The sequence below is a fragment of the Mugil cephalus genome, chromosome 13 (genome assembly GCF_022458985.1).
Source record: "Mugil cephalus isolate CIBA_MC_2020 chromosome 13, CIBA_Mcephalus_1.1, whole genome shotgun sequence".
NCBI classification, from domain to species: Eukaryota; Metazoa; Chordata; class Actinopteri; order Mugiliformes; family Mugilidae; genus Mugil; species Mugil cephalus.
This window is the reverse complement of record NC_061782.1, coordinates 21,821,754-21,843,100: the sequence shown is the minus strand read 5'-3', so window position 1 is coordinate 21,843,100 and position 21,347 is coordinate 21,821,754. Positions and strand designations below refer to the sequence as shown.

The window sequence follows — 21,347 nt, the reverse complement described above, 5'->3', positions numbered from 1 at the left end:
CTTTTCAGATTTGACAATTTGTGTTTTTCTTTTGTTCATATTGTATTCATTTAGTCAGATATGCTGATGTCTGTTTTACCAGGTCGTCTGTGTTATGTTCTTTCTGATTGTTCCAGAGAATTACTCCACAAACATATACTGTTTGTATGTAATTCTGAAATTAATGGGAAAATATCTGATCTGGGCTTCCTGGCTGAAATGACTGAAAGTCTGTGCGTTTCAGAGGGCTCTCCGCTCAGCTGGTGGGTTGGAGGCCCAGGTGTTGGCCAAGTGCAGACTTACTGGGGTGGTGCTCCACCAGGCAGTCAACAGTGTGCCTGCAGTCTGCAGGGGAACTGTGTGGACCCCAGACATCTCTGCAACTGTGACGCAGACCGTGCTGAATGGTAGAGTATTTACTTACTCCGATCGGCCACAAGATAAAAACCACTGACAGGAGGAGTAAATAACATTGACCATCTTGTGGAAATACAATGTTACTTAGACATGTGGCACCCACCTAGACCAGACCAGCCACCCCCACCCCATAGCAATGACACTCCTTGATGGCAGCAGACACCCCCAGCAGGATGCAGCCTGACACACACACAGAACTCAAAAAAACAGCACAAGGTGTTGATCTGGCCTCTAAATTCAATAGATCCCAAACTGATGAAGCATCTGTGGGATGATCCACAGATGCCCCCTCCCCTCAACCACTAACGTCCTGTTACCAGACACCACAGGACACACTCAGGAGGCCCATGTCCTTTCTCAGATGAGTCACAACAGTTTTGGAACAACTTGTTCATTCGTTCTGTCCTGTTTTCTCTCCAAGTACTGATCTCATCTCCAAACTCTGCTTCCTATTTTCTTCTCATTTCTTTCTTTCTTTCTGTCCTGTTTTTTACCCTGTGTAAAAGGGCTAATGACTCAGGCATGTTGAGCCATAAGGAGACACTCCCTGTCAGATCTCTGGTACTGGGTGATGTACAAAGGCCTGGCTCAGAAAGTGTCTACAGGGTGGGACCCCTCCATTGCCATGGAGACAGTAAGTCCAATCCAGGGTCCTGAGTGTCACCTAACACATGATTTAGAGACAAAATGCATGTGTCATGTCAGAACTGTATCAGGGTATTAGCTGAACCGCGATTATTCATTCTCATGAACTTTGCAGGAAATGCCTGGAATGCTGCCTTCTTTGATAAGGAGACATCATACCTCCACTTCCCCACATTTCACGGAGAGCTGAGCGCAGACATCTCTTTCCTCTTTAAAACTTCCTCATCCTCTGGTGTCTTCCTGGAAAACTTGGGCATCAAAGACTTCATTCGGATTGAACTCAGCTGTGAGTCAAACCTCTCACGTATACTTTCTAATCCAGACTTCCCTTAGATGTGACTACAACCTGAGCGGGAAGGGGGTCAAAGTTTCATGAGGACTGAACTCAGTCGGAGGTGATGGTCCTGTGTGGAGCTCTGCCTCAGTCCCACACAAACCTAAAAATATACACCCAACAAGCAGCAATGCCATTTAATTCTTCTTCCCTGGGAAATCGATACAGTGTTGTTGTTTTAGGTCACTGCTGCACATTTCTTTCATAACCACCACAGTATATAACTCTCTGTATCATGTAGTGTGCTTTATAGATCGTGCTAGTGTAGCTGTATTTTACAACAACAGCTTTTGGTAAAGTGGTGTATATTTTCTTGTGTTTTTGAAAACTAGTCAAGCTGGTAAACAGAAACATGTAACTGCGGGACCTCTTGACTCACTGTTGGTATATTTTAAGTTCACTATTTTGATATTTATGATAAGAATAGGTCAAAATGTACAGGCAAGAGTAGAGTTTCTCCTTATGATATTGTATTGTATTGTATTGTATTCCGTATTGTCTTTACTCAGACCTTTACCTTATTTAGTTGCTGTTTCAGTTTCAGTCAGACTTTGGGTTTCCGTTTGTAACAACACAAGGACAGAATTAATCACCACTCTGTCCCTTCCCCAGCTCTTTTATTCTGCATGTGTGCACATGTCAGAACGGTCAGAAATTCAGTTCACCAGATTACAAAGAAATTACCATATTGAGAGAAATTACTTGAGATTTTTTTTTAAACACAATATGTCAGTTTGTTGGCCACAAATGCCTTCTCCAGTCCACAAATCAAGATCACTGTAAATAAATCTGCGGCAACTATCAAATAAATATGGATTAGGAGTTCCTTTTCTATTTTGAAACTCTACAGTAATTTACCATAGAAAAAGCAAGTGTAATTAGACTGATGAACTTGAAGCTGGAAATTCACATGAGCTGGGTTCTGTTTATTTAGGAAGGTGTCGCATTTTTTTCCGATTTCAGATTAGAAAATGCGTTTGTGAACGCCGCCTACTGCTTTAGTTTTATTTGGGGATCATAAAATGTTTTTTGCAAGACTATTTTGCATCCATAAATCATTAATTCAACATAGCTGATCTTTGCACCCTTGTTGCAGTGGAAACAACTTTGTACTTTGTTTGAGGGAGGGGTGAATGAGCAACACTTTCTCCTACGTAGGGCAACAAACCCCCGGAGGTTTGTTAGCGTGCCTTTCCATGTGTGTAAAAGGCATATAGGATCTTTTCGTTTCTTCTGTGCCAGTGCTTTATCAGCTGGTTGTCACGACTACAATTGAGCAGTTTAGATGTCAAGGAGTAACTGGTTGCTTTATGTTCCTTTATGTTTGCATCACTTTATTGATACATTGCTTCACTTCCAGTAGAGCCTGTGAGCCAGCTACTTCTGTACTCCCACAACAAAAGAACTCTTCATCTTCTTCCCTCCACAGATGGGAAAACTCTTAAAGGGAGGAAGGACTTCAGAGGGATTCTTGCCTTTAGTAACAGGGGTGACAAACGAACAGAGAGGGTATAACCGGAATAAGGGCCTTTTGTACTTTACCGGTTAATGACAAAAGTACACAATGTACTGCATGTTTCAAACAAGAACATGTGCTTCGTTGTCTATACTTTCTCAAAACTGGGCAACGTTGTCAGACATTTAACTGGAGAGTGCTAAACGTGATCAAGAATAAGCGGCTGACACGAACAACAGCTGCAAAAGTTTAATCATGTAAATGTGACAGGGATTTACTGCCTGTGTGTGGTTGTGGTTGTGGTTGAATGTGACTTTCCTGAGTATGTACAACAAGTCTTGATTTTCTTCCCTCCCTCCCACAGCCTCCACTGAGGTCCTCTTCTCCTTTGATGTGGGTAACGGCCCGTTGGAGGTTCACGTGAAGGCTGGTTTCCCACTGAATGACAACAGGTGGCATCGCGTTCAAGCCGAGCGTAACGTTAAAGAGGCATCACTTCGCCTCGATGAGCTCCCCGCTGCCACACAGGAGGCTCCTGCTGATGGGCACATCCACCTGCAGCTGAACAGCCAGTTATTTATAGGTTGGTAGGTGTATGTGTGTGCATGTGTGTGCGCTCCTGTGATGAAAACTGCTGCACATATTTGCTGCGGTATAAAGATGTCTTTCTATGATCTCAAGAAAGACAAAATAATATATTCAGCCAAGTTTTTTTTTCTCATACAGTTCAGAGTTTCCTTCATTCAGTTTTCAGTAACATGTGGTGTTTTCTATCCAGACAGTTCTGGAGACTCGCTGACGATAACAACCCACTGGGAGGCTTATCCGAGAACTTTTTTTTTTATGCCATCTGTGCTGACAACATTCATACATTCATTTTATTTATTTTTTAACACGATGTCTCAAGAACATCTTACCAGAATTTCTGGTTTCTGGCTGTTTCTGGAATCCAAAATTTGGAACTTGAACTCATTCAGATATGGTAATCAAAAGGTCAAACTTCAGTCTCAATGTGACACCATCAAAGTCTTAACTAGTTTTATTTTATCAGTCCACAGCAATATAGATAAAATAGGCCTTGACTGGTTTGCAAAGACACACAACTGAGCAGTGATATCATTATCATTTCTGTCTGTATTCACACGGCTGAAGTAGCGTAATAGCAATATCACTTCTGTGGTTGTTTAGGTTTGGGGTTTTCAAAGTGTTTGTGGCCAGGCACACATTACAATCTAGATGCCACAGGAATTATTTATGCTAACCAACGTATTTCGGACCTGTCTAATAGAAATCATTCAGTTTGTACACTTTTTTTCCACAGGCTCATTTTTATTCAAATTATTTTATGTTTTAAGTCTTAAATCTTACACACACACACACACACACACATATATATATGATATATTTTGATCAGTGGCCCAATCACTGGTCCTGGTTTAGGTGGAGCAAATAAAAAGACACTTACAATAGTTCTTGCTCTGAAATGTGATAAGATTATCTGGTCCAAAAGTGCTTATTGCTTCCATGACTGTCTTCGTTGCTATAAGTAGCTCTGGGTTTTCTCCTCAAATTCCTCAAAGCATTTACGATATTCTTTCTCCTCTTCCTTCTCGCTCTTTATTTTTTTCACTTTGTATCCCTCTCTTGTTTGAGCACACGCACCAAATGCCTCTGTGCTTATGAAGGATTTTTGTCTTTTGTCTTTTAGGGACTTCCTATGGGACGCAGATAGTCACATAATCTGAATCCTTCCACAGAACTCCGCAGAGATCTGCTTCGAATCCTGGTTTCATACAGTACAGAGAACAAATTCCAGTCTCTGGTTATTGATCCACATTGAAAGTTACAGCTTAAACAAACTCAATTCATAATAATCCATGTCCATAAAGCTTACTTTAATGTTAATAGACTTAGAGAAAATCCCCAAAGGCTAATAGAGATAAATCCAGAAAGTGCAGTAAAAGGTTCAGTTTGTGCTGGTCAGTTTCCTTTCAGTAACCTTGGTGGAGTATTTGAACTGAGTCCATTAGTTAAGGTAGTCCTTGCCTGACAGCTCCTGATGAAACTCTGGGCCCTGATATGAACCTCATCATCTCCGCAGCCCTGGAAAGCTGTTTATCTCATCGTAACAGTCATGATGTTGCCAGTTTGGCAGCTTGAGACAATTATAATGTTGCAGGGCCTGAACTCTGAGGACAGTTGGAGGTTGTTGGAAAACAATAACTTTTGGAGTTTAACTGCTTCCCTAGAAGGAAAGAAAATATTTTCCTGTCACTGTCAGTCAACCAGACAGGACAAGAAAACTGTCAGAGAGACTGACAGCTCGGCAACTTCCCAGATATCAACACTCGACATGGTGCTCGGCTAGCACGGAGACGGAACGTTTCACCTGCCAGTTTGTGTTTCACTGTGTTTCATCACTTTATCATGCCAGTTCTGTATGAGGGTGGTGACAAGGCTTTGTTTCTGGATGGGCACAGTATGTTCGACCATTAATAATAAAATTAGACATCAGTCAGTGTTGCTTGATCATCGTGATTTATATACCCTTCATTTCTGTAGCGCTTTGTAAACTCTTTGAAAACACTGTTGGAGTTACATAAGCCACGGCGAACACCATGTGTGGATTCATTTTACAATAAGATAAATGACCGTTATGAGCTAAAGCAGGTACAATAAAACTGCGCTTAAGTTGATTTGTCATCTATCAACAATACTTGACTAATGTTCACTGTTAAGCATGAACATGTGGAAGCTTCAGAGCTAGTTCTCTTTACTGTTTATGGTTTTCAAATATTAAAAGCTTTCAAACCATGTTTCACCCATCATACACTTAAATCCCAAAACAACAGGAGATTATGTGGATGAAAATGAATATAACATATTTAATAGGTACATTTTACAAAATCTGTTTTTGCCACTGGAACTGTCTGGTAGAAATTGCACCAATGTTTCAAGCAGAATTGCTTGCCAGTGTATAGTTACAGCATTTTATGGTTTTCCTGTGTTTTATTTTATTGTAAAGCTAGCATTGAAATATAACTAATGTTCTTTGGGACATGTTTAACGTTCTCTAGGCTACAGTATGTTCTCATGAGTTGCACCCCTGAGTGTAGCCTGCACATGAAGAAAAACAAAAAAACAAAAACAAAAGAGGAAGCAGATAACTTGGTGGAGTCTTTAAGTGTCTTCTTCAGGAGTCTTTAAGTGTCTTCTTTGTGGTTCTCTTCAGGAGGCACGGCTTCGAGGCAGAAGGGCTTTCGAGGTTGTATTCGCTCTCTGCAGCTGAATGGCGTCACCCTAGACCTGGAGGAGAGAGCAAAGATCACCCCTGGCGTTCAGGCTGGATGTCCAGGCCACTGCAGCAGCTATGGTTCGCTGTGCCAGAACCAGGGTCGATGTGTGGAGAGACCCAAGAGCTTTTCCTGTGACTGCACCTCATCTGCTTACACCGGACCTTTCTGTGACAGAGGTACAGACGCCTTAAAACAAACAAACAAACAAAAAAAAACAGCCCACTTAAACTGGCAAATTTGATCATTTCAGTTCCAATTGACTTGGAAAGTTCAGTTTGATCAGATTTTATGATGCACATTGCATTAGTATACAAAAATCAGTGCAGAGTGAAAGCAGTTAGCTACCTCGCTGAGATGTCGGAGGCCTGCAGCGCTTCATATAACAGCTCACTGAGGTGACCTCTTCTTGTTGCTCTCTCTCTTCAAACTGATCCACGTGCAGTAGAAAAAGTTCTCTTTGCTTCGTAGAAAACCAATCAGCAGTCATCTGAAGACAATTTAATATTTTGCCATCTAATTGAGGTTAATAGAGATAACATAATGCATTCCAACCATTTGCAGGTTATTGCAACACATCTCAAGTCAAGCATTTCATATTTACTCTGAAAACATACCATAATTAGATAGACTCACTTCAAGTAGAAACCGTTTACTTCAGTCCAAAAAAGCGAGGAATAAGGTCAGCTGGCCTTGTAGAATTTCTTGAAGACGTTTCGCCACTCATCCGAGTAGCTTCTTCAGTTCTGATAAACTAGTGGGAAATTGAGGTACAAGGCTGTGCGATGGGGTCCCCAGTGTCACCGATCGTGGCCAATCTCTACATGGAGGACGTAGAGACCAAAGCTCTGGACACCTTTGCAGGTTCCACAACCACCCACTGGTACAGATATGTGGACGACACCTGGGTTAAAATCAAGACAGAGGAGGTGGAATCCTTCACTAAACACATCAATGCAGTGGACAGCAACATCAAGTTCAAGTTCACCAGGGAGGACATCAGCGGGGACTGTCTGGCCTTTTTGGACAGTTTGGTGCGTGTTGAAGAAGATCGAAGCCTCAACATAGAAGTATATAGGAGGGTCCCCTACATAGTTGGTGTATCAGAGAAACTGAGGAGAATTTTTGGTAAACACTGCATCCCAGTTTATTTCAAACCTGGAAACACACTAAGACAGAAACTGGTCCACCCCAAAGACAAAACACCTAGACAGAAACAGAGTGTAGTGTAGTGTACGCTGTTCAGTGTAGCGAGGAATGTACAGACTTGTACATTGGGGAAACAAAACAACCCATCCACAAGCGCATGGCCCAACACAGGGGAGCCAGCTCATCAGGAAACAACTCAGCAGTCCACCTCCACCTGAAGGACAAAGAACACTCCTTTGAGGATACCAACGTCAAAGTCCTGGCCAGAGAGGACAGGCGGTTTGAGAGAGGAGTAAAGGAAGCCATCTATGTCAAAGTGGAAAAACCTTGTCTAAACAGAGGAGGTGGACTGAGATTTAATTTACCAACTATTTATAATTCAGTTTTGACTTCTGTCCCCAGGAAGTTTCAACAACATTCACACATTGAGCCTCCAGGCTCCCATGGACAATAGCCTCATCAGAGCTCTATTCATAGGATAAGTTAGCCTAGGCACACAGTTCCCCCCATTCAAGGACAGGTAAGTACCAGCCATTATGGTAATTAGTGACCCCAGTTTCTGGTCAAGCAAGTTTCTGGTGGGTGTTACCCACAGAGTTTATTCCTATTTAAACCTCAATTTCCCACTAGTTTATCAGAACTGAAGAAGCTACTCGGATGAGTGGCGAAACGTCTTCAAGAAATTCTAGAAGTCCAGCTGACCTTATTCAACGCTTTTTTGGATTACCATGACCTGGATGACTGAGAACCTTCACAGACGTTTACTTCAGCTTCAAGTTCAAGAATCCAGGAGTAAAGATTTCAACGGAGGAGCTTTTGTGTAACAGCGGCCGTTGCCCTCCAACATGGCCACCTCAAAATGTGTTACAGTGCAGCACCTGGAAGCGGTCTATAAATAAAACACACGCAAGAGGGATATATAAAGAAAGATCACACACACAGAAAAGAGGGTCACACACTCGAAAATATCACATACTCTGTACACAGGAACCCAGGTGCACACTACTACAGTCACATCTGTTTAACATCTGCCTAACGTCTTGATCCGGCAGGACTTGCTGTGCAGTACACAGTACATGTATATTGAGGCCAATCATAATAGCTGTTTCTCTTGCCTTTTACAGGAATATGTTTTAAATCAAATGACACTGAAATTTAAATCAAGATCCGAGAATAGATCTTTCACATCCAAACATCCATATGGGGATGTTCTGTCAAAATACTACACACGTACACATTATTTAAGTTACCAGGGGAACATTGAACTGAGCACAGTAGGACGGCCTCCTGTGTATTCAGTAATTAACAACCCACAACTCTGTTGGCTGTTGGAGCTCCACAGGTATATCAGTGGAGAAAATCACAACTCTGACACTCAACTGTGTGATAATTAGAGAGACAGAGAGACAGGTTTTCTCTGGCTTCCTTTTCACCAGCTCACTAATTAGGTGTTGTCAGCGCCATGGCTGCGCTGCACATACAAGCAACACCGACATTAGTTGTTACTTAGAGCCAGTGCGAACACATTGTGTCTGCACACATGCAAATTTAAATTCAAATCATTCTGTCTCTGGGAAACGTTGATATGGTAAACTGTATGTGCTGGATAAAGTGTTGCTGGGCCTTACTAATCAGGTGAAAGGGCAGGGAAGAATAACTGTAAGCTAAAGTTTTCTTTACTCATGTGCATGTGTTCATCAGGAAGCGCCTACCATACAACAAAAGGGATAGCAGCTGTAACTCCTGTCGTACTTCAGCTTTTTGACATTCTCCCCGCAGAGGTTTCAGTCAGCTTCAAGCCGGGAACATCCATCATCTACACTTTCCAGGAGCAGATGGCGAGCGAGCAGAATAAGAGCAGCAGCGCCCTTCCGTCCTCCATCTACTCTGACATGACCCTAAGAGCAGAGAATATCTCCCTGAGCTTCAGGACCGGCCAGAGTCCCGCTCTCCTCCTTTATGTTGGCTCCTACCACAGGGAGTACTTGGCTCTGCTGCTCAACAAGCAAGGTGAGCTCAGAAACACTTTGACACAGGATAGTTGTCCTCATGGCTAAAATTACACAGCTTATTCTTTCACCCCATTTTATCCTGTAACGAAGATCCGGTGCTTTTATTTGCTTTTAGCCCTTTCACTCTACAGATCTAGTTATTGTGTTATTACATTGTTGTGTGCATTTTGGCTCCCGGGCACGACCTCACCTCTTTGGGACCCCACCGAGACAGGGGAAAAAGAAATAGACAAGGGGGGGCAGAGGCGCAGTTGGGGTGTGGTCCTGCTCCTGAAACTTACTATTTGGCAAAAAGCAAGGGGTTTCCACCACACATAAACCACCCCACCCTCTACAATGCCACAGCATTTACTCTCAGTTCACACCATGTCAAAACACTGCTTGGGTGTGTCATAATTTACAAGACGGCTGGAGCAACGATGCAGACAAACAGACCAAGGAGTAGTTGCAAAAAAGGGTTTTTAATGTTAGTCAGATTGCAGAGCTGGAACTGAAGTTGAAGCTGGAGCAGAGTTGGTGACCGAGTCTGGGGAGGTTGCAGGCAAAGACAGGAACTGAGGACAGAGAATGCAGAATTGGTTTGACAAACAGCGTCATGAGATGCCGCCACTGCGCCAATGTACATGTCGCTACCACTGAGGTAAGCTGACAATCTGGTGACAAGTGGTGAACTGAACCGGGCTTATATCCACGGAGTGTGGCAGTGGCTGATTGAAGGCAGGTGGCTTCAATGAGGATGGCTGACAGTGTGCAGGTGTGGTGACTCCAGCTCCGCCCTGCTCCAGACAAATACACACGACAGGGACAAGACAAGACATACACCCACAAAGGGAAAACAAAGAGTACACTATGATCCTGACAGAGTGATGTTGTGTGGGAGTCATTTGCCCAGCCGGGGGTGTTTCTGTTCTTTTATTTATACTCGTGTAACCCTATGCATGCACTGGCAGGCTAGGGCAATTTGACAAGGGCATTAAAACCTAATTTCCTCCCAAACTGTTTTCTCAGAAACATTAATTGAACAGCTCAATAAAGGGGAATTAAGATGACATGATAGATGCTGTATGTCCTACCCACTCCTGAAAGTGTCTCTCCAAGTGGACGCTTTTACACATCCATCTTGAGTCTACCCATGTCCTTATCTGTAATTATTTTCCCACGAAAGGATTGCTACTGTGTGCCCTTGAGGTAGAGACACACACCTGGCCTCAGTGCATTCTTTCTGACTTGGCACTGCACTGACCTGCACTGAGAGAAATACATTTGGGTGAACTTTGACTCAAGCAACCTTACTGCTGATAGTTTTTCCACACTAAATGACACTTTTATTGAGGTCACCGCAGCAAAAAAAAAAGAAGAAAGAAAAGAAAAGGAAATAGTCTGTTGCTGGAAACAAACCGCTGGTAACAGTACAATGAAGATGCTAATGTTTCCCAAGAGTCCACAAATCATGGCCTCAACCATAACAACCTCCCACGCATATGATTATGACCAATATTGTGTAGGTCTCCCTTGTGCCTCCACAATAGTGACTCATCAGAGAATGGACATGGATCTTCTGAGGGTGTCCTGTGGTGTCTGGTAACAGTCAACAAGACAACAACTTGTGCTGTTTGTTCAAGTTTTTTTGAGTTGTGCCTAAAGCGTTTGTATGTGTGCGAGTGTGTGTGTGTGTTTATATCAGGCTGCATCCAGGCTGGGGATGTCTGCTGCCATCAAGGAGCTATGGGGTGTGGGCGCCTGGTCTGGTCTATGTGGGTGCTACATGTCAAAGTAACATCCGCATGAATGCTGTTGTAGTGGAAATTTCTATTAAGAAATGAGAAAGCAGTCAATAGCAGTAATTCAACTTAATTATCAGTTAGGCAGTGTTTCAACATGTGGCAGGCCCACACATTAAATCAACACACACAGTTTAACACAGTTTAAATCATGAGAATGTGCAGACCAGGATGTTGATGGTGCAAGGTATCATATGATACAGAATTTTCCATTATATCACTCAGCCACTGGAGTCATTGGAGTTGAAAAGGACAAATGAGACTGATAACCTATTATAAGAGCGATTCCACCTAAATTAAAAAATAAAATCAGCTGTAAATAGACTGTGAAATGGCTGCTTTAGGTTAATAGAGCTACCGTGACGATCAGGTAGTCGAAGGGAAGCTGCAATAAAGCAAAGCACCCCATTATACCTCTTCAACAGGTTTGTGTTGGTGATAAAACACTGTGCTAATGGTGTGGCTGATGTGCTGCTGCATTGTTAGCAGGTGTAACTGCACTGCGTCACATTGTTACCTTGCTATTTTGTAATGTCTTCAGAGTATTTTAGTGTGTTATTTCACTATCATTATTTTTGTAATGCAGCTGTGAACTGAGATGGCTTTTGAAAATCTTAGTGCTTGTCTCTTCGTTTTACAACAAAGATTTTAGAGCTGAAATCACAACATTCACAAATGTTGCCATTGAAAATTACACCGGATTGAAGTCAGACAAAGCATGCTTGAATATGCAAATATTCATGCCATGTAAGGGTTTTGTAATTATCTGCATTTAAGCACTTGTTTCATCTTTTTTCTCGATCAATGAGCACATGAGCAGTAAAACTGTGTGCTTCCACTGAAATTCTTGGTCCCAACCACACCTTGAAAGAAAGGTTACTGGTGAGATTTGCATGCCTATAAATGAATTACCTTTCATTTTAGATCCGCCTAACTCGTCTTCTTGTAGCGAAATAGCTTAAAAAACAAGAACATGTGGAAATCTGATCTTGTTAACAAAAGGTGAAGAGTACAGCCCTCACCAGCTTCTCACCACCTACAAACTGTCAGCAGAGTCATTTGTGTCTGTCAGCTCAGCAGTCACCTCCTCTCACTTGTTAATCATGGTCATTACAGTGTGAACAGTGTAAAACTGCCTCTCACTTACTCCGTTTCTTCTGTAATAAGTCTGTTCGAAAAGACAAGCATGTGTTATAGTGTTAACAATAATTAGCAATTCTGAATGATATGAAAAATTCCTTCTTTGAGACAGGCTTTCTTTTTGTTTCATTCTGTCTGCCGCTTCTTCACTCTTTCCTGTACAAAGAACATATGAAACTCTGCAGGCTCTCAAGGATAATGTGCATTCAGAATTATTATACACGAGTTAGAGCAGAGGTCTTCAAAAGGGGGTCCAGGACCCCTAGAGGTTCCGCGGAGGTACTGCAGGGTGGTGCCAAAATATTTGGTTAATGTTGTGCCTAAAAATGCATGGGACATTTTTTATATATCTTTCAAAATTTTCCCCATAAATTTCCCTTACAAATTCAAATTTCCTTAAATACACGCTAACATGAATCCAGGAATCCATCATGAAATAAATGGAGGCATTCACAGAATTCACTGTACAAACATATCTCTGTTCCTCATGCATTTTAGGCTGTGCAAATAATCCAAACTCACTTATTTTCTAGCAGAATTTGTCTCAGATTTTTTAAGTATTGAATTGCTTGTTTGCTTTATTGATGATTCAACAGTTGCCCTTAAACATCCAAACATTTCTTGAATTAGTAATATCCCCTAAAATAAATTCCTCTTAAAGCAGATCATGCATATTTAGTAAAATAAATAGATACATATATAAATATCTGAAGAGACTACAAATAATTGAATGGCTTGCTAGTAATTTAGGATGCCAAAATCTTTTTTTAAGGAGAAGAACTTCAATTTCAAAAGTGTGTAAATTAAGAATTATACACTGATCATCAACAACATTAGAACCACTGAGAGGAGAGGTAAATAAACTTGACCATCTTCTGACTATGCTATGTTCTGCTGGGAAACCTTTGGATCTAGCATTTGTGTTACTTACATGGGGGTTACATTGGTGTCAAAAACTAAGATAACATTTATTATTACACAGGATAAGATGTTACAATCTCTTGTGCCAAAATCCCAGGCAAAACACATTTAGAAACCCAGTCCAACAGAAGATCGACCAGCAGGCTAGCAGCGAGCAGACCAGCTAGCAACCAACAAGAAGACAAGATAACGTTGTGTTCTGTTGTTCATCTGTGTGAGTGCAGACGTTCTGGAGGTGAGGTACAGACTGGACAGCAGCAAAGACGCAGAGATCCTGAGGAGCAGCGTGCCAAACCTTGCCAACAGACAGCTACATGTTGTTACTATAAGCAGACTGGCAGAGGCTGTCTCTGTGCAGGTAACACACACTCACACATATGGAAGGCAGCACTTTTCATCTCAGTCTGAAGTAAATTCTGAGTTACATCTGTGTCTGGAAAGCCTAAAGGCAGCAGGATGGGCTGCAGGAAACAATTACATATAATAGAGTATGTGCTGCGCTGTGTAAACTGTTGCACTTGAACACACCACAAAGACTACACACAGCGGTCAGGTGGCACATTCATTCTGCTCCTGTGTGAAAACAATGCCACTGATTCCAAAACTTCCAAAACTAGAGCCACATAGTCGCGCACCGAAAACTCAAACACTTGCCAATGACCAGCCTATAGCTTGGTGTGTCATGGCACTAGCAGGTGGATTTTAACACCTATAAAAGTGTCTTTTCTGATATGGTTAAGATTACAAATCATATACCAGTCCACGGGATTCTAACAACTCATTGATTCTCAACTTAGGCCAGACTTTCTGTATGTCTCTCTTCATTACATAATTTTGAGTTGTCTTCTATCGTGTAGAGTAATAATCACAAAAACTAAAGCTTTTATATCTAGTAAAACATGAAAGGAAATTACTAATCCAGTTGTGTAATTAGTTGTATGCTTTGAAGCCTGTGCCAGCCAGTGATGCTGAAATGTTTTTAAAGCCAATTCTGAAGGGAAGCCTTTCATTTTGTTTCAGATTGACCACAATGCCAAAGAGGACTTCAACCTGACATCTGATGTAGACTTCAATGGTGTAAGGTCGCTGGTTCTTGGCAGAGTGCACAGTAAGTGAGACAGCTACGAACACACAAAAAAGACCTTTGAGCTCGCAGAGCACTCAGAGAGACTCATTTCAGAGATGTTCTGCCTTAACAGACAAAGAGGCATTCAGGCGTTTCATAATGATGGCTGCTTTACTCGTAGCATTGCTGTCTAGGATACATTTGGTCAATAGATCTATGCGTTTAAAATGTGCTGATGATTTCCCTTAGAGTATACTGTGAACACAACTTTCCGAACTTTTCAGAGGGACCACTCACATTGGCAAACCCGTAGAGATGCCATAAAATTTGTCACTTGGACGCTCATTGCTAGGTCTTCTATGCCAATGGCTCCTTCACCTCATGTCTACTGCACCTACAATATATTACATAAACACTCGACCAATAATATGGTACCTCTTTGGTGTGGTGATAACATTACAGTAGTTCTCTGTGCAGGGTTTTCATAATTCCATGTGGGTTTATTGTACCCACCAGTTTGTCCAAAAACGTACTTCTGGTTTTCCTTGGAAACAAGAAATACCAAAGACAAAAATAGGTCAATATTCTGTAGGAAGTCCAACCATGGATTGTGCTCTATATAGAAGTGAACAAAGCCTCCATAGAATTTGCGAATGGTGGTTTTGAACCTCAGTGTGGTAGAGCGTAGGAGTAGGAGTCCAGCTGAGACAAGTGAGTAACACCTAGGCAGACTGCTATGGAGCTGCGAGGGCACCACTTGTCACCCAATGTGTAAAAGAGTTTTGTTTTGTTTTTTATAAAAAAACTGAAATTGGCTATAGGTGTACAAGAATTGACTTCCTGTTTGAACAGGTGGACATTTGAGGAACTGCAGTTTTGGCACTTTCACAGTGGCTTCATCTTTCAGTTGCAGGTGTTGCTGATGTCCATTTGAACCCCAGGGAAACCCTGCACCCTGGAACTGATGTGATCATTTTCAGAAACAAATTATCATGCAAAAGCACTCTCATCTTATTTTCTTTTTGTCTGTTGTGCATGCCAGATCTTTGTGTAATGGACCTTAACTTTTGTTTAATATCCTCCAGGCTGGAGGATAAACTGTAAGTACAAATTAACTTAAAAAGTAATGCTGTCAGGCCGGGACTCGAAGCAGAACTCAGGACTCAGTATGCAGAGATGACAAAGGGGTTTTAATAGGAATGTTCAGAGATCCCTCACAGAGGGACAAACAAAAGGCCACAAAAATTCCTGGACGTAATTCAAATCAGTGAAAACAAAAAACTCTCCAAAAGGAGGAAATAAAAATCGAATAAACAAATCACTAAATAAACACAAAACACTCCGAATGGAGGAAAACCTCAGAACTGAGGAAATAACTAAGAAAAGACTAGACAAACAAAAACTTTCTCTCCGAGAGGAAACACAGGCTTACTTGGAAATTCTTCGGTTGAAAACATGAAGCAAGGCACGAGAACAAGTTGACGACGACAACACTCTGGCACAAGACAAGGGGAACACAGACTACTTAAACACATGGAGGGAAATAGGGAACAGGTGGACACAATCAGGAATCAGGGAAGACAATCAGACTTGTGACACATGAGGAAGGGCAAGTGACCTGAAACGAGAGGAGCGTTACTTTTCAAAATAAAACAGGAAATGACAGGACAAAACAACCCCAAGACAAGACGCCCTCACCACGGTGTGACAAATGCTAGTCCTCACATAACTGATTCCGTCATTGATGCCTGGGTCAAGGTTCGTATGTTAAATGAGACTTTAGATACATTAAAGTGAGGGAAGGTATGTTTTAATGAAGCCTTTAAAGATATTCTGTTTTCTTTCTTTCTTTCTTTCTTTCTTTCTTTCTTTCTTTCTTTCTTTCTTTCTTTCTTTCTTTCTTTCCAGGCTTTGATGAGTTGGATGCAGAGCTGGCTCGGATGGCTTCTGTAGGTTTCACCGGGTGTATGTCCGCTGTCCTCTTTAACTCCATCAGCCCTCTGAAAGCTGCTCTGCTCCGCCCAAACACCAGCCCTGTCATCATCACTGGCCCTCTGATCCGGTCCATCTGCAGCTCCACTTCAGCCAAGGCTTATGAAGCAGAAACAACACACCACCTATCAGGTCAAAAAGAAATGTTTTTCCTTCACTGGTATACTATAGCTCATGGCATATACAGTAACTGAATAAACTGTAAGCAACCTATAAACTGTAATGGCTTCTGCCATCAAGAAGTGTCATTGTTATGGGGTGTGGGTCTGGTCTGGTCTAGGTGGGTGCTACATGTCAGAGTAACATCCGTGTCAACTTCTTATTCACTTCTCCTGTCAGTGGTTTTAATATTGTGGGGACTAGCCAGGGATTCAGTTTGAGATTGAAACTGAATTTTTATGTAGGAGTGTCATTGTTATGTACATTTCTAGAATTGTACATGCAGATTGAAACTGAACCTGTGGCTAATGTACCACCCACCTAGACCTAGACCGGGCACCCCCACTCCATAACAATGGAGTGATGGTAGCAGACATCCCCAGCAGAATGCAGCCTGACACACACTCATACAAGAAAACACTTCACCTTTTAGATACAACTCAAAAACATGAAGAACAACATAAGGTGTTGAGCTGACCTCCAAATTCACTATGTTTGTGTCAGTTAATGACAAACACAGACATGTTGTTATGTGCAACTAATGGCATTAAATTAAATCTTATCATTTGGAGAATAGATATGGTGTGTCTTAAGAAAGTAAGAAGGTATGTTCGGTGGACCGCACTCTGGCAAGCTGCGGCTTTCTCCACACAGCTTGGATAATGAGCAGCAAGCCTGGGCTTCATAATGTCCCTTTAGAGACACACTGTAGGTGGCGTGTGACCTGACAGACACAAGGCCCGTATTGGAGGTGTATGTCTGTAAGTGCTCCTATTATTACTGAAAGGTTCTATCGAGCCGTCTGTGTGGGCGATACCTCTCAAACTTCACGATTAGACCTTTGGGTCTCTAATAATATTATGACACTGGGTTAATAGCCAGGAGATGAGGCAATTAATTCAAACCAGGCCATATCTTTCCCCTGTGGGTACCCATACAGAGACCTGTGCTGCTGTTTAATATTCCTTACCTGCTCTGATGGATTCCATGTATATGGTTCCTGCTTCATTCATTCTTGTCACTGTTGACTGTGCCTCCACCACTATAATTTCCATCACTAATGACCTTTCCTTTTTATTTTGTTCTCACGTGTTCAGCTTCATTTCACATTTTTACTTTATGTCGCCTTTTTTTTCTCTGTGATCATTTTCCTGCAGCTGTCCCGTATCGTTTCTCATTCCCTGCTTGTTCTGTCTGTTCGTCTGTGCTGCAGGTCAGTCTGGATCAGTGGGAACAGGTCAGCCTTTAGTGAATGCTATCAGGAGTGACTCAGCTCTCATCGGAGGTACTTTTTTCAACTTCACACTGACGTTACCATCCATCATCACACAGGAACTGTCTGCATAGCAAGCACCGATGCTGTTATAAGTCAGTTAGGATATAGTTTAGAACTCATAATTCTTTATTTGGACTATTTTATTTTTATTACTTGTCTCTTTTTCTTCAGACAAACTGACAGTGAAATTATGTGTAAATTATGTGTATGCAATTGCAAAGGGTGACAAGGAAGCCTCTCACTGTGTGTGTTTGAGTACACAAAGGAAACCCCAGCTAATTAGAATACAAATTACTTTAGATTTCTAGTGCACGCCTGTCAATTTTTGTTATTGCCAACATGAGCCCAGAGACCTTCTAATAGCTGAAATTGCCTAGGGAGTCTGGAGAAAATGAGCGGGCCGAACCTCTAATGATGGGGAAAGCAATTTAGTGTCTCTCCTGCGCCTGCTGGGCCACTGACCATTTGCTTTTAAGTAGGAGTTTTATTTTGTAATGTTTCATCCTCAGTTTGGTTCATCAGTTGTAATTTGCCCCATTGGGAAACAAGACTGAGCATGGAAGTGCAATCTGCTTTCTACACCTACATTTGAAATGAACATTTTTAAATGAAAAATAAAAGACTGCTCACAGATGAAAGGGAATTGTTTAGGACACACTCTCTGCACCTCAAAACTTGGAAAGGTAGAAATTTTAGCACACAACTTCATAATTCTCCATCCTGTAGCTGCTGGGTAAAGCAGAATTTCCAGCATACACTGATCAGGCATACATTTATACATTCATGGCCACATTCTTAATATTGTGTTGCTCCTCTTTTGCCTACCAAAACAGCCCCGGCCATTGAGCCATGGACTCCACTGGAACCCTGAAGTTGTACTGTAGTATCTGTCACCAAGATGTTAGCAGCAGATCCTTTCAAGTCAGTTGTGAGGTTGGGCCTCCATGGATTGGAGTAGTTTGTCCAGCAAATCACACAGATGCTCAATTGGATTGAAATCTGGGGTAGGCCAAGTTAACACCTGAGACTCTTTGTTGTGCTTCCTGAAACATTTTTGCGTTGTGGCTGGGTGCATTATCCATGAAAGAGTGTTCAAGGTCTGCAACAATGCTTAGGTAGCTGGCTGGTAAGCTAGGACCCGAGGTTATCCTGGCAGAACATTGCCCAAAACATCACACTGCCTCCACCAGGTTGCTTTTCGTCCCATAGGATTGTTCCTTCCATCCTTGGACCATTTTTGATAGACACTGGCCACTGCAGGTTGGGATCACCTCACAAGATCTGCAGTTTTTAAGATGTTCTGACCAAGTCGGCTAGCCTTCACAAATTGGCCCTTATTAAATTTGCTCAAATCCTTACACTTATCCATTTTTCCTGCTTTGAGGACAGAATGTTCACTTACTGCCTATTATATCTGCCCTCTAACAGGTGCCATAATGAAGAGAATCAGTGTTATTCACTTCAACTGTCAGTCAGTCGGTCATAATGTTATGCCTGATTGTTATATGTATGAATGCATACAGGAGCTGCTGTAACTCTGGCCATTTATCTTCCTTGCAGGTGTAATAGCTGTGGTGATCTTTGTGACCGTGACTGCATTAGCTGTAACAGCTCGACTGCTCTACAGGAGGAAAGGGACATGTGAGACTCGAGAGGTAAAAACGGTTAAACCTGAAGACAGCCCGGAGCTGCCATTCAGCAGCCAGAGCAGCTCACAGGATGGTCCCTCTGGGAACCAGAAGGAATATTTTATTTAGGTGGAGGATGGACTTGCTGCTGACATGGCAGTGTTGGAGCTGGGGAGACGTGCAGCCAGAGACGTGTTGTCAAGCCTCAGCACTTTACGCTACAAACTGAGTCCAAACCGTGGCTGAACAAGACAGGAGCACAAACAGAACCACACACTCATGTTCTGTATTTGTTTTTGCATCTGTGGTTGTTTTTATACAGACTGTATAAAGATGCCAAAGTGTTCAATTTATAATGTGCCAATAATGTCAGTAAAACAACTGTAAACAGATAATGTTGTAAATCTTAAAGTTATGGCTTTATATAAACCAGTCTTTTCTCTGTCTTATTCAAATGATTAAAGGAGGAATTGTGTATTTTTCACTGAACTCAAAGCTGCCTTGTCTGATGATCTGGGATTATATAGATAGTGAAAGTTTGCTGTTGAGTTAATAAACCTTGTTAATCCGTTCAGGTTCATTTATACCCTATTTATGTCAGTAACATAATCCTGATGTTTTATGTAAACCAGACATTCCTTTGTTCTCTCATTGCTTTTGTTTATTTGTTTTCTCTTTTTCTCGTTTTTGCTACTGCTGTGTGAACTGAGGGAGAGCAACACGTATCTGTTCACACTGAACGGTCTTTCTATTCATTCCCTTAATTTATTTCTCCCTCTTTACAACTAGTAATGACTAGTAAAGTATTAAACACAGTTACTGCCAATTGCAAAAACAGCTCTGCTCCCAATATGATTTAAATTAAAAGTCTTCTGTTAAATTTCAGATTACAGTTTACCTTCTTGGAAATTCCTGCAGCTTTTTACCAGTCAAACAAGCAGTAGGGCGTGCAGTATGTGGATGTTATGATGGGCTGGTGAGCAGAGTACCTTATAATGAAATTCAGTATGGTGAGCAAAGGTTTGTACAGTTTTAGTAACACAGTTCTGTTCAGTGAAAATAAAATCTCTTTCTCTTGTGGGTTTATCTTTCAGTGGAATCCCAATCTTGCATTTTTATTGTATCATTGACTTTCTTCTGTCACTGACTCCATCAACAGTGAAGGGACCATATACTGTATAAATATGGATCTGGAAATTCCCCTCAAAAGTGAAGCCAAAGCGAGTAGATCTCCCCCTGATGTCTGGCTGCGGTATAGAGCATACGCAGCAGATGTTAGTGGATGGAAATACTCTTTTTCAAGGATGGCTTCAGTCATTTGAAGCAGTTACTATAATGTTGATACAGATAAGTTTTGGTTTTAGTTATTTGACACTATAGAAACAGGATGTGACATAATGGCGACTACCAGTTGCCATACCAACCGGTTCCCCCATGGGACCTTGAGGGTGTGACCGAGTGAGTCTGGAGGACGTGTGGCCAGGTCATCGTCACTTTTGGACCAGATTCTGGCTCCAAAGTCACGAGGTGGCGCTGCCCGTATCCCTGGGAAAATAGCATCAGTTTGCCTAATGCAAGGAAGTGGCAAGACTTTGCCTATATTTATACAGTCTATGGTAAGGACAGAGACCTTATTGCATCTAAGATTTGGACAACAAATATATTAAATCAATTGTTTCTCTGTTAAATGAAGCCAAAACAACAGCAATTTCAATGCATTTACATTTTTGCCTGTGAGGCCCACTGAAAGTCGCTGCTGGTCTTCTCTTACCAGTGTGACATTGCTGGCTCATATTAATATGCATTTCTCTGCAGATAAGGGATAACTCTACTGCGTGTTGCTTGGAGAAGGTGCAGTAGATGTCAGGCTAATTCTCGTCAAATGCCCACCTAGCACCTCTCTGTGAGCAGAAACAATAACACAAGGACACAAAGCTTTGATATGTGACTGTGCATCCCACACCGCCCGCTGTCTAACCCTTTGCACACACACACGACGGGGCTCTGACGATCCAGATGACAGCGGCTGGGTAGTTGTCAGCAACACGTCCATGCCTCTAATAACACCTCATTAGGGAGAACAACTCGAGGACTTGTAA

General features: G+C 41.9%; 1 protein-coding gene across 2 annotated transcripts in view; it reads left to right on the top strand.

Moving 5' to 3' along the window:
* The window catches only part of LOC125018359 (contactin-associated protein-like 4), a 64,271-nt gene extending 43,930 nt beyond the window's left edge, over positions 1–20,341 (top strand). The window contains exons 14-24 of one of the 2 annotated variants that reach the window (XM_047602172.1): positions 224–386; positions 903–1,030; positions 1,157–1,327; positions 3,196–3,414; positions 6,064–6,303; positions 9,053–9,283; positions 13,352–13,485; positions 14,148–14,235; positions 16,102–16,317; positions 17,558–17,629; positions 19,181–20,341. In XM_047602172.1, the coding sequence (XP_047458128.1) occupies positions 224–386; positions 903–1,030; positions 1,157–1,327; positions 3,196–3,414; positions 6,064–6,303; positions 9,053–9,283; positions 13,352–13,485; positions 14,148–14,235; positions 16,102–16,317; positions 17,558–17,629; positions 19,181–19,377 (1,859 nt within the window). In that variant the 3' untranslated portion in view covers positions 19,378–20,341. The remainder of the gene's footprint in view (positions 1–223; positions 387–902; positions 1,031–1,156; positions 1,328–3,195; positions 3,415–6,063; positions 6,304–9,052; positions 9,284–13,351; positions 13,486–14,147; positions 14,236–16,101; positions 16,318–17,557; positions 17,630–19,180) is intronic. The other variant, XM_047602173.1, reaches the window with a different exon arrangement.
* Positions 20,342–21,347: the final 1,006 nt, after the last annotated feature.